At 38.0% G+C, this 14,087-nt stretch overlaps 1 protein-coding gene across 5 annotated transcripts in view; it reads left to right on the top strand.

Moving 5' to 3' along the window:
• The window catches only part of LOC129187357 (disintegrin and metalloproteinase domain-containing protein 23), a 70,811-nt gene that overhangs the window by 49,540 nt on the left and 7,184 nt on the right, over window positions 1-14,087 (top strand). For 4 of the 5 annotated variants that reach the window (XM_054786489.1, XM_054786488.1, XM_054786492.1 and 1 more), the window contains exons 14-24: window positions 335-386; window positions 2,256-2,355; window positions 2,450-2,521; window positions 4,499-4,585; window positions 4,677-4,757; window positions 6,448-6,498; window positions 8,170-8,233; window positions 8,309-8,414; window positions 11,074-11,193; window positions 11,275-11,443; window positions 13,961-14,072. In XM_054786489.1, coding sequence (XP_054642464.1) covers window positions 335-386; window positions 2,256-2,355; window positions 2,450-2,521; window positions 4,499-4,585; window positions 4,677-4,757; window positions 6,448-6,498; window positions 8,170-8,233; window positions 8,309-8,414; window positions 11,074-11,193; window positions 11,275-11,443; window positions 13,961-14,072 — 1,014 coding nt within the window. The remainder of the gene's footprint in view (window positions 1-334; window positions 387-2,255; window positions 2,356-2,449; window positions 2,522-4,498; window positions 4,586-4,676; window positions 4,758-6,447; window positions 6,499-8,169; window positions 8,234-8,308; window positions 8,415-11,073; window positions 11,194-11,274; window positions 11,444-13,960; window positions 14,073-14,087) is intronic. The other variant, XM_054786491.1, reaches the window with a different exon arrangement.

Below are 14,087 nucleotides of genomic sequence, written 5' to 3'. Positions count from 1 at the left end.
AAGCCTTTTAAACGATTGCTAGTTATTGAATTAAATTTATATAAATTACTTTTAAGAATTTATTCTTATTTTGGTTGAATACCTTTCTGACAATGCAAGTCACAATGCATTTTTTGTGCTTCTGTATTGTAATGATGTCATGGTTTGTACATCTCACGTTAACCTTCACATGTGACAATGTGCATCTTTAACATAGTTTTTTTTCTCTCTATTCAGTTTGACAATAAATTATTATGTCACAGTAAACAAAAGTACACTACTGCTCCATATTTAAAAGACGGTGTGCAATATCGCATTACTGCATCGTGTAAGAATATCTTTTCTTCAATTGCAGAGGAATGCGGTTGCCCTGGCTCGTATCCTGGCTGCATAATGGAGGACACCGGGTAATGTGCAACATATTATTTATCATTTATACTGCATTTGCTGTGTCGCATTTAAAATGATAAACTTTCTCAGGGAATTAAAGAGAATTAACAGCAGGGGTGTCTGCATGCTGAAAAATCAAAGAATGCGGGGGTCACTTTTACAAATTTTTTAAACCACCCCATGAACATATGCAAATACTTGTTTTATATATAAAGACAAAAAGAGCCTGCATCTCAGCTGTGTGTTTTCAGCGACAAAGCGTATTATCAGTACGAACTTTTTCTCCTTACGTTACACTTTTTAGATTTCTTTTTAGTTTATTATGACTTTATTCTCATAACATTTTGACTTTATTGTTGGAATATTGTAACTTGTTTCCAACTTAACTTTACAAAATTGAAGCTTTTTCATATTTTTCATATTACGACTTTTTTCCTTTCATTTTTCAATTTTATGCTACTTTTTTAATTAATATAATGACTTTACTCTCTTAATATTTCCACCATATTCTTGTCTTTCCATTTTTGCTGTTGTTTTTTAGTTTTCTTATTTCATTGTATTTTTAGAACGTGCCGAGGGCCAATAAAAAAACTGCCACAGGCCCTAAAAATGTCCCTCGGGCCACACTTCGGACACCACTGATTTACAGGAATGTGTATAAACAGCTTTGTCATAAAAAACCTCTTGCAACATAATCTTTGGTGAATACAGTTAATCTGTAGCTCCTGCGAAAAAAAAGCAAAGTACATCAATAGACGGATAATAACGTAAGATGATGGATAAACAGATGGAACGGGAGTCACAGTGTAGCCTTTAGCCTGTTTGTCAGGCTAGTGCTAGTGGCTAGCAGGTTAAAGAAGCGCGTTTCTCCAAGCCGCGTCTAAATACTGTCATCCATACTGCACGATCCAGTAAGGACTTGCCACCATATATTAACTTGGCTTCACCTTACTCTAAATTTTGAGGCCGGATTGACTGGCAAAGCTAGTGCAAACATAGCCAGACAAACTTGGATCAGATAGAACCGGTGGTGCATTCAAAGACTGCTGAACAAAGTGCGAAATCTCAACACTTCAGGAAAAAAATCTGATCAGTAAAGCAAAAAATCATAAATGTAATAGTGGTACGTGTATGCTGTCACCTGTATTATCACATATTTATCAATTATTACCGATTTATGGTGAATGCAGAAAAACAGCATGTTTTTGGACAAAAAAAATGCAATTACAAAATCATTTTTAAAAAATTGTTTTTAAAAATGACAATTAAAAAAGTTTTTTTTTTTACCAAAAATGTACAAATTCCTGTGAAATTGCCGTGAATTCTGAATCGTGCATGTTCAGGGACCCACTGCATGTACAGTACAGTTTTTAACAAAAGTATCCAATGACTCAATAGTGACCAAAAATGACTGAAGAAGTCATATTTGGAAGAAAAAAAAAAAACGCAAATAAAACATTTGATTTGAATGTATGTCATCTTACGACTATGCTCATTATTATGTTTCTATATGTTTACAGTTACTCTTGATTCCAATTCATTCCCATTCATTTTCATTAATAAAGTGTCCAAATACATATTTCCAAAACAGACCATGGAATGATTCTAGAAAGTTTGTCTATATGTTTTGGAAATTCTCCACCCATTTGCAACCACAGTCGCATTTGTGCATTTGTGCATCTGTTTGTTGTTTGTGATGTCTGTGTTATGGATCATCCTACTCAGTATGATATCATTATTGCATTGCATACAATAATACAGTTGTTACTTCTGTCCATTCAGGGATGACACACACACACACATTCGCACACACACATGCACAACAGTGGAAGCGTCATTGCACAGTTCTTTCGCGTGTTCTTGACAGATGTTTCCTCCCTCCACAGCATCCAACACCCACGGAAATTCTCCAAATGCAGCATCTCGGACTATAAGGACTTCCTCCTGAAAGGCGGCGGCTCGTGTCTGTTTAACAGGCCCACAAAGGTTTGATGCTTAGTGATGCTCACTGTCAAAGTCAGTAAATGTTGGTGAGGGCTGCCAAGTACACCTCTCATCCCCTCTTCATTTATTTCGGCAGCTCTTCGAGGCCACTGAGTGTGGGAATGGATTTGTGGAAGTGGGAGAGGAGTGTGACTGCGGCGCAAGAGCTGTGAGGGTTTTTAAAAAATCTATAAATCTAAAAATGTTTTTTTTTGTTGCCTTTTTTCCGTGCGTGGGTTAAGCACAAGGGTGTCCAAACTTTTTCCATGGAAGGGCGCATGCTGAAAAATCGAAGGATGGATGGGCCACTTTGATAATTGTAGATGTGCCAAGAAGTTTTATATATATCTTTAAAGAAAAAGCAGCCCACATGTCGGCTTTGTGATAAGTGAAAATCATATTGTTAGTATATAAGTTTTTCTCCTTACACTTTTTTTGCTCTTTTTTTCCATTCCTGTTGCTGTTTTCCCCCCAAATATTTCAACATTTGCATTTTCTTTTTCTTGTAATGTTCTGACTTAATTCCCATAATATTTTGACTTCATTCTCGTAATATCATAACTTTCTCCCAACTAAATTTTCAAAAATTTGCAACTTTATTCTTTGTCTTGTTTTGTTTCTCATAATATTACGACTTTAGAAAATAACATCTTTTCTTTTTTATATTTCAACTTTATGCTTCTAAAAATTACATGTTTTTTCCTCAAAATATTACAACTTAAATTACAGCATTTTTTCCCGTAAGATGACAACTTTTTTCTTACAATATTTTTACTTTATCACCAAATGGCGGACCTCGGTGCAGATCCGGACCTGGAGATGGCCCTTTATGGACCCGTGACCAATTAAAGTGGATGGGAAATATAACAACATATAATCATGCTCACGGACCGATCGCAGCGGCGATCGTTTGCGCGCTTAATTACTTCAGTTATTATGGTAACGTGGCAGCAAATGCGCTGACATGGATGGACGCAATCATTTGTTTACTTGCCAGTGAATGACAACCATACATCCATCCATTTTTTATGCCATTTAATCTTCAAACGAGAACCATGGCTTGCTCGAAAGTAACAACAGCTGAGAAAAGCGAACATTTCAAACTGGAAGGGTGGACAGATGTATGTTCATTCTTCCAGAATCCAGAGCCAAACCGCTGTGTCTCATACGCTCTGAAACTGTAGAACCCAGTATGAAAAATCTACAAGAGTTATAGCACCTTAATTTACAGGATTGTATGGATATTTGAGCAAAACAAAACATCTTTCTCTGACGGAAGAGTTTGCAGAGATCTTACGCAAAGGTAAACAAAATAGAGGAATTATGTGACAAATTCAGGCAAATTCGAATGTCAAGTATCAAGAAAATTTGAAATACGATTGAGAAACTGATAATATCTATTTATTTATCTGTACTGTACAGACTGAACTCGAAACTGAAACCAGCAAAATGCAACGAAATGGAGAGCAGTGAAGCATACAAGCGTATTCAAGAGTCAAATTGCACGCTGAACGGGACAAATTCAGACATGTTGGCAGGTCTGCATTAATATTGAAAGTTCTCCCTGCCTCTCACGACCCCCTGACAGTTCACTGTGCACCAGGGGGGCCCACCCCACTATTTGAGAAGCACTGGTTGTAGGATGATTTGCAGGGTTTTAATTACATTTGATATTCATATGAGCTAGTGTGTTTGATGCAGTTTAAGGCAAAATAAGGTTCAGCCTTTCGCTGTGAAAACAATTGCATAAATGGACCTCACTCAATTTTAATTGAAGACCCCCGTCCTAATATCATACCTTCATTCTTTGTTTTGTTTTCTTTCTCGTAATATTACAACTTTAGAAAATAACACCTTTTTTCATTAATATTTAAATTTCATGCTTCTAAAAATTATGTTTTATGTTTTAATATTATGACTTTATATTTGTAAAATTATTACTTTTTTTCCGTATGGTGAGAGTCTTTCTCTCATGTTATTTTATTGTCATTCTCCTAAAATTTAAAAATGACTGCTGTGTGACGTGGGCCTATTAAAAAGAACAACAACAACAACCGCAGGTCACAAATGGCCCACGGGCCACTCTTTGGACACCCCTGTTTTAGGGGGTCATGTGTGTGTTGTTGATGTGTATTTCTCATTTCAGGAATGCTACAAAGGATGCTGCAAAAAGTGTTCACTGGCCAACGGTGCGCACTGCAGCGACGGCCCGTGCTGCAATAACACGTGCCTGGTAAGAGCGTGACTGGCTGCACAGTATACATACACACACCAAGAAAATGAAAATGTTTAATCCAGATTGTTTTGACTTGTTTTCTTGCCAGTTCTTGCCACGAGGTTACAGTTGCCGCTATGCTGTGAATGACTGCGATATCTCAGAGACCTGCTCTGGGGACTCTGGACAGGTGTTGTTGTATAGCACTGCTACATTTCTCAGTCTGTTGGTGTGACTGCAGAGAGACCACATGTCACCCTACTGTGCATGGAAAAACAAGCCAGCCCGTTTCTTTTATCACGCCTGCTGGCGGTGTTATTGCTCATCTCTTTCTTTGACCTCGGTTTTTGTACGTCACAGTTTTCGATTGATTCGGTTGTTGTACACTGTCTCGGTTTTTGCACATAACAAATTAGTCAATTTGCCCTGTACTGTATCATTCCGCAAAAGCCAGTACCCGTTGCTGACTCACAGTCTGTGCATTTTTGACAGGGTCTGCATGTTTCAGCAACCTTTTTTTAAAGACCGTAACAAATATAATTTCAGACCCAGTTATTTGATGCGTCAGGGGCGTCAAACTGGTTTTCACCGTGGGCCACATCACTTACATTATTCCTCATGGGAAAAATATTGCTTTAGTTTTTGTCTATTTCGGTTTTTGTCAGACGTTTCGGAACGTTTTAATGACGAATACCGATACAGTATCACTGCTTTTCAGCGTCTTTGAAATGTCTTGCAGTCATCGCACGGCCAGAAATCAGGTTGCGCTTGATAAATGCACCCCACTTATGGAGCACTTTTGTAACTTCTGGCACTCAAAGAGCTTTACAATGTCACCCCTTTCACCCAATGATTAATGGACTATGTTGTAATGGAAGGAAAGTTAACAGCTCGTGCATACATTGATGCCACAGCATCAGGAGCAACTGGGGGTTTATTTCACTCAACGATACTTTGACACAGTCAGGGAGGGATCGAACCTGCAACCTTCAGATTGACGACATCTTGATAATAGCATTTTCTTTCTAATGAATTGTGGTATTGCGCTGCAAGGTTGAGGAGGGATTGAAGGTGAGGAGGACAGTGACGTTGCTGAGTTAGATGGATAATTCCTGTGCTGCTCACAGCCACTGGGGGGCATGTTGCGTGCTGTTTGGATTTTGCTATGATTTGCTTGATTACAATCCCCACATATTCCCATTTGTTGAATTTCACGTCAGTATAATAAAAACAAATTGTACAGACGGTCCTTGCTTTATGAATGCTCCCCGTAAATGAATTAGAAACGTCGTTTTGATCGGTAAACACGAGATTCGCTGGAGAATATGTGCCCCGTGCAGCACAAGAATGCCGTGTGTGCCTCATGCTGAACGGAAAAATGCAGCGTGTGCCTGCTCAGCCGCACTGAGGAAGAATAACGCAGCTTATTAGTGAACTTCTTGCACTTCATTACGTCTTCCAAGCAGCTGTGCGCCAAGGAAAAGCAAAGCCATCACCATGGAGGTGAAAATGAACGTCATAAAAAGCTCAGACAGAGGAGAAATGCTCGACTGTCTCAACAATCATTAAGGATAAAGATGACTGATTGCTAATGGATGCTAGAGGGGTCATGGATTCGGTGCACTGTTGCAAGGAGTGATTATTAGATATAAATAAGGACTTGTTCTCTTTTTATGACGGTTTCATTTCATTCTTGCATTTTATCTTTATATTACTGTATTTAATGTGTCCTTCGTGTGCAGTGTGAGTGACTAGGTATAATTTAGGTATCAGTTCCAACTTACACTAAAACTCCACTTACGTCACAGTCCATGAACGGAACTCGTTTGTAACCTGTGACTCAAAATCTTAAAAATATCTTTTATTTTCTGTCTGCACAGTGTCCTCCCAATCTGCATAAACAAGACGGTTATCTCTGTCAGGTAAACCAGGTAAGAATGGTACGGTAAGGTCTCTTTTGAGCAATGGGTGCAAAAGAGAGCTGTTATAGTAGGGACGTCCAAAGTGCGGTCCTGGGGGGCCATTTGCAGCCCACAGCTGTTTTTTTTACTGGCCTACAGCACATTCCAAAAATATAATTTAACAAGAAAACAAAAAAAAACAACAACAGCGAAAATGGAAACATCAGCAGTACAGTAATTTTACAAGAATAAAGTCTAAATATTAAGAGAAAAACATTGTAATCTCACAAGAAAAGGTTGTAATTTTACAAGAATAATGTAATATTATGAGGAAAAGTAACATCACTTCAGTACCATAAAGCTGAAGCATTAAAGAAAAAATATAAATATTTTAAGTCATGATATTGTCGAACAAAAAACAAAACAACAAATACAATTGTAATGTTTAGGAAATTAGGTTCAGGAAAAATTTATAATGTTCCAAAAAAAAGTTCAAATATTAAGAAAAAAATGTTGTACTCTGTCGTAATGACAAAAAAAGTCATAATTTTACAAGAATAAACTTGCAATTTTATGAGGGAAAATAATGTCATTTTAGTGCATAAAGTTGAAATGTTAAAGAACATGTTGAAGTCATGATGTTATTGCGGGGAGGGGTGGGACTCAGCAAATAAAGTTGTAATTTTTGGAAAATTAAGTTCAGGAAAAAGTTCTAATGTTATGAGAATAACGTCAAAATATTATGGGAATAAAGTCATAATTATGAGGAGAAAATGTACAAGTTGAAATAGTTGGGAAACAATAATAATAAAAAAACAACAGGAGAAATTGAAAAAACAGATGGAATTTTACAAAAAAAAAGGTCAAAATATTAAGAAAAAAACGTTGTATTCTACCGAGAAATATTATACGAGAATAAAAAAATATTATGAGGAAAAATAATGTAATTTTAGTATTAGTTGAACTAATAAAGAAAAAATGTATCATTTTTTTAAAGTCATAATATGAGAAACAAAACAAAACAAAGTTGTAACTTTTGGAAAAATACGTTGGGGAAAATGGTATAATATTATGATTATAAAGTCAAAATATGGGAATGAAGTCATAATATTACAAAAACAAAATATATACAGTATAAAATAAATATTTGGAAAATAAAAAAAAAAACAGCAAAATGGGGAAAAAAGAGCAAAGACTGAAGGTCATACTTATAATAGGCTTTTTCACCAATATGGCAAAGCTGAGATGCAGTTTTTTTCTTGAAATGCAGTATATATAACTTCTAAGCATATCTACATGTCGCTTTACTAAATATCAATAGAACTTCTTAGCATATCTACATGTGTTGCTTTACTAAATATCAATAGAACTTCTTAGCATATCTCTACATGTGTTGCTTTACTAAATATCAATAGAACTTCTTAGCATATCTCTACATGTGTTGCTTTACTAAATACCTAAGTGGCCCTTGCATCCTTTCATTTTTCATTATATGGCCCTCACTGGAAAAAGTTTGGACACCCCTGTGTTATAGTAATAATATAATAATAAAGTGCATGTTTGACATGAATGTAAGGTGAGTTCCCCTCACACACAGTGAGAAATGGCGGACGTAAAAAAAACTTATGAAATAGCATAATCCAGTAATAATATTAGCAGCATGCATGGATGTTTTTAATTGTCTCTGTCTTGCGTCTGAAGGGCCGCTGCTACAGTGGAGAGTGCAAGACCCGAGAGAACCAGTGTAGATACATCTGGGGTCCGAGTAAGATGAACGCACTTGACGAGAGGAAGTTGGCAAAGAGGAGCTACTCCTCATCTTGTCTCTTTGTCCTGTCAGAGGCCGGAGGCTCTGAGAAGTTCTGCTATGAGAAGCTAAACACGGAGGGCACGGAGAAGGGCAACTGTGGAAGGGACGGCGACAAATGGATGCAGTGCAGCAAACAGTGAGTCCTAATCGAGAAATCCTCTCCAAAAGCAGCACAGTTTCCACATAGTGCACTTTTCAATTTGGATGTCTGGGCTTTCCAGCACTTAAAAACACCTCTATGCACATGTTGTCCCTATAGGGAGAAGTGGAGAGATCGCTACTTTCCTGTTAAGTCGCAGTGCGTCAGTACTTATTGAATATTTACACACCATTGGAATTTATTTGACAGTTGCCAACGGTTACAGCATTCTGTCTACACTTTTACAATGATCAGAGCTTCCATGAACACTTTTCCCGCTGACCTCGTTGCAGAGTTTGGGGTTTCTTTACTATAGAGAAAGAGGGCTTACCAAATTTGAAGTAAAAACAAAATTCAGTCAGTTTTTTCTACATACGCTTTGCCTGTCACGTTTTAGGTACAGTATATACTGTACTGTATTTACAGTCTCATTAGATAGGCACACTTCTGATTGACACTGAGAGGTGACATTTTAACAATATCTTTCAGTATTGATCTTATTATTGATCATAGTGGCGTAGAACTGCAGTCGATTATACAGTTGATTATAGTTCTGGCACTTGCAACTATTTTGCAGCTATCCTAACTTTTAAAAAAAGCACAGAACTACGCAGCGCATTTGAACGCATCACAGAGACAGTTACGAGGCGTTCTGTAAACAAATAAACCACACACACACACACACACACACACACACACACCATAAGGATAATTAAAGGATTTCCTGGGCGGAATCTCTCTCTAGCAAGGATTGTCCAAAGTGCGGTCGCCCGTGGATCGTGGCACATTCTAAAAATAGCATTTAACAAGAAAACTGAAAAAAAAAAAAAAGACAAATCTGATGTAATTTTACAAAAATAAGTCAAAATATTAAGAGGAAAAAAAATTTTATCTTACAAGAAAAAGTTGTAATTTTACAAGAATAACGTCATAATATGAGGAAAAACATCATTTTAGAAGCATAAAGTTGAAACATGAAAGATTTTATTCAGAAAAAAAAACAATTGAAGTTGTCATTTTTGGAAAATTTGGTTATGGAAAAAGTTATGTTATAATTACGAGAAGAATGCCACACTAGAGACAATAAAACGTTGGACCTCTTGTATGCAAACATCAAGGATGCATACACCTCATCCCCCATCCCCCCGCTGGGTCGTTCTGATCACAACCTCGTCCATCTCGTCACAGACTACACTCCAGTAGTGAATAGACAACCCCCTGTGAAGAGGCCTGTGAAGCAGTGGTCTGAGGAGAGCAGTGCTAGGCTCAGAGACTGCTTCCAGACAACAGACTGGGAAGCGCTCTGTAGTCCCCATGGCAGTGACGTTGACAGCATGACTCACTGCATCACAGACTATATCAACTTCTGTGTGGAGAACACTGTGCCCTCCAAGTTGGTGCGGTGTTTTCCCAACAACAAACCCTGGGTGACCCTTGGTAGACAGCTACAAATTCCTGGGTGTTCACCTTAACAACAAGCTGGACTGGTCCGTCAACACCCACGCCCTCTACAAGAAGGGCCAGAGTCGCCTCCACCTGCTGAGGAGACTGAGGTCCTTTGGTGTGTGCAGGACTCTTTTACGGACCTTTTATGACTCTGTGGTGGCCTCAGCCATCTTCTATGCTGTGGGCTGCTGGAGAGGGGGCAGCACGGACAGGGACAGGAGCAGGATCAATAGGCTGATCAGGAGAGCAAGCTTTGTCCTGGACGGTCCTCTGGACTCCGTGGAGGAAGTGGGGGAGAGAAGGATGTTGGCTAAGCTGACATCCATTATGGACAACACCTCTCACCCGCTACATGACACTGTGGGTTCCCTTAGCAGCTCCTTCAGCAGCAGACTGTTACACCCACGGTGTAAGAAGGAGAGGTTCCGCAGGTCCTTCATACCGACCGCTGTCAGGCTCTACAACACCTGCACCACCTGAACCATGTTGTAGTGCTTTACTTTACTGTTCTCTTTACTTGTCTTGCTTGCTTGCTGCTGTAACAAGTAAATTTCCCCGCTGTGGGATCAATAAAGTACATACAATACAATACAATACAAAATTAACAAGAAAAAAGTTTAAATACTTGGAAAATTAAAAAAAAAAAAACAGCAGAGCAACAACAGCAGAAATGGAAAAAACTGATGTAATTTTATCATAATAAAGTCAAAAGAGAAAAATGTTGTATTCTAATAAGAAAAATGTCATAATTTAATGAGAATAAATTTAAAACTAAACTATCAGGAGGAAAAATCATGTCATTTTTGTAGCATCAAGTTGAAATATTAAAGAAAAAATATATCATTTCTATAGTCATAATATTATGAGAAACAAACAAAACTAAGTTGTAAATTTTGGAAAATTAGGCTGGGGAAAAAGCTATAATATTATTGGAATAAAGTCAAAATATTACAAAAACAAAACTTACGAAGATTATTTTCGAAGAAAGATGAAATGTTTGGAAAATTTAAAAAGCACGAGAGGAAAAAACAGCGAAGACTGAAGTTCATACTAATAATACGCTTTTTAGCAATCATTTTTGTCGAAAACCAGCGCGTCCAAAAACCAAAAACGACCCTGAATAAATGGGTGAAGATGGATGAACGGACGTGCGGGAATATGAAAATGAATAGTAATACTAAACAGGCTTCTCTCTGCTTGTCTTTTACAGTGATGTTTTCTGTGGTTTTCTCTTGTGTACCAACATCGGCCGCAACCCACGCATTGGAACCATGAAAGGAGACATCACCCCCACCTCTTTTAACCATCAAGGCAGGCTGATAGACTGCAGGTAAATGTGTTGTGTTTTGAAACTGAGTCTATACAAAGTCTTTACACGTCAGTACTCGTACTCACTGCCCTTTCCTCTCAGTGGTGGACATGTTCTGTTGGATGATGAGACGGATTTAGGCTACGTGGATGACGGGACTCCTTGTGGGCCATCCATGATGTGCCTTGACCGCAAGTGTCTGTCCATCCAATCCCTCAACATTAGCACCTGCCCCATTGGACCTAATGGGCAAGTGTGTTCTGCTCACGGGGTAAGTCTACATGTGAAGTCGATGTAAACACAGTTTATAGCACGGGGTGTCCAAAGTGCGGCTGTTTTTTTGTTGGCCCGTGGCACATTCAAAGACTATAATTTAACAAGAAAACAAAACAAAAAAACCCCAACAACAGCGAAAATGGAAACATCAGTAGTTTTACAGGAATAAAGTCAAAACATTAAGAACAAAAAGTCGTGATTTTACGAGAATAAAGTCCGAATATTATGAGGAAAAATAATGTCATTTTAGTAGCATAATGTGAAAGTATTAAAGAAAATAATGTTAATTTTTAAAGTTGTAATATTATGGATAAAAAAAAAAACAAAACAAATGAAGTTGTAATTTTTGGAAAATTAGGTTCAGGAAAAAGTTCTAATATTACGAGAATAAAGTCAAAGTATTATGGAAATAAAGTCATAATTACGAGAAGAAAATTTACAAAAAATTAAGTCAAAATATTTAAAAAGTCATATTCTACAGAGAAAAAAGTCAGAATTGTACAAGAATAAAAAAATATTATGAGGAAAAATAATGTCATATCACTTTTTAAAAGTCGTAATATGAGAAACAAAGAAAAATTATGTTGGGGAAAAATCTATAATATGGGAATAAAGTCAAAATTTTATGGGAATAAAGTTATATTACAAAAAGAAAATATATATAAAAAGCAGCAAACATAGGGAAAGAAAGAGCATAGAGTGAAGTTGATACTTTGTTGAAATATTCTTAGCATATATCTACATGTGTTGCTTTACAAAATATCAAAGTGGCCCTTGCATCCTTTCATTTTTCACTATGTGGCCCCTCGCTGGAAAAAGTTTGGACACCCCTGATTCACAGTAACAGCGATGTGTTGAAGGAGAAACATCTAACTAGCATAGCACCCTGACGAGAACAGGCTGCCCTGTAAACAAACACAAACAACACAGCATTGAAGCATGCCCTCGTGGCCCACTCCTTCCTTCATTTTTATACGCCACATTATGTTTGCTGATTTATTCCTACTTTGGCCTTCATTTAGTGTCACACCGCCATAAAACCTTAGCAGTTGATGATGTCATCCACCTTTAGTGCTGCTCCCACGTAATGTATTCATAGTTGACCGTGCTATAAAACAGTCGGGGTCTTTCGGTTTCCTTTCTCACATTACAGAAATCCAAGGGAACCAAAATGGTGCACAAAATGGCTTTTATCTTATTGGTCAACAGCAGGTGCAAGAGTGTAAACAGTGAGAAGGATTGGTGTACAGTCCAATGAGCGAAGCAGCACCAATAAACACAACATGAAACAACACCAGTACACCAGCCAAAATAGCCGCATGCACGGGCTTCTTTTTACATCGTGCAAAGAAGATGCAAATTGAGTACGTATGACAGGGGTGTCCAAACTTTTTTCATTGAGGGTGGTATACTGAAAGTGGATTGATATTTTACATTCTGTAAACACACGTAGGTATGATAAAAAGTGACATACGGTGCTCCCTCCTTTATGGCGGGGGTTAGATTCCCAAAATAGCCCACCGTAAGTGAAATCCGCAAAGTAGCCAACTTAATATTTTTACAATTATTATACATGTTTTAAGGCTGTAAACCCCCTGGCCATACACTTTACACATTTATCCGACAGGCAATAACATTTTCTCACATTACTCTCTTGTTTAAACACTCTCAAAAAAGCTCAAACCTTTGTTTGAATTTTAATGATCAACCTACAGGTCGGACACAAGAAATTATGAAGTCACTCACGTGTATTCCACTCCTGTTGCAATTCTCCTCCTTCGAACTGAAGATTCATTTACAAGCTAGCAATGACACAGGAAACACGGGGGGCACGAAGGAGATTGTCGGGACGCAGAAAACAGTGGGCGGTGCAGACAGACAAGAGAGGGAAGAGAGACCTTAGACATACAGTAGATAGGCGCCGCATCGAGCCCTGAACGTACGTCAACGTCGCCGCCATATGGGCTGGGTCAAGGCTGCGCTGTAAATGAATACAAGTAAATGTACTTACTTTCATAAAGCGCCTTTCTACAAAGAAATTTAAGTGAATTCCTCTCGTTTATACATTCACACATGAACTAATATACTTGGGAAACAGTCACATTGTTTTTGTGATTGTGATTGTTTTTGGTGCCTAACTGTTTCCCAAGTTAATCTTGTAAAATTACGACATTTTCTTTTGACATTCCAAGTTTTTTCTCTTAATAGGTGGATTTTCTTCTTGAAAAATGACTGCAGATTTTTTCATTTTTTTGTTGTTTTTTTTTGTTTAGCTTTCTTGTTAAATTATATTTTTAGATTCTGCCGCGGGCCAATAAAATACAGGGGTGGGCCGCCGCGCCACACTTTGGACACCTCTGATGTAGATGGATGGAGGTAACAAAGTTGTGTCTGGCATGTTTTAACAGTCTGTAGTTGTAACCAAGTTTGTATGTGAGAGATGAACCTTCTTGCGTGAGCGCCTTTATTTGATGCATTGCTGTCGTCACCCTGATGGGTTTGATCTGTACAGGTGTGCAACAATGAAGCCACATGCACCTGTGACACCACGTGGGCGGGGACAGACTGTAGTATGCCCGACCCTCCGAAAGCGCCTGACACTACGCCAACTCAAGGACCCAAGGGTCAGTTTCCACCTC

Source organism: Dunckerocampus dactyliophorus, chromosome 9, assembly GCF_027744805.1.
Source record: "Dunckerocampus dactyliophorus isolate RoL2022-P2 chromosome 9, RoL_Ddac_1.1, whole genome shotgun sequence".
Taxonomy (NCBI): domain Eukaryota; kingdom Metazoa; phylum Chordata; class Actinopteri; order Syngnathiformes; family Syngnathidae; genus Dunckerocampus; species Dunckerocampus dactyliophorus.
The sequence above is the reverse complement of the archived record's forward strand: the minus strand, read 5'-3'. Positions and strand labels throughout refer to the sequence as shown.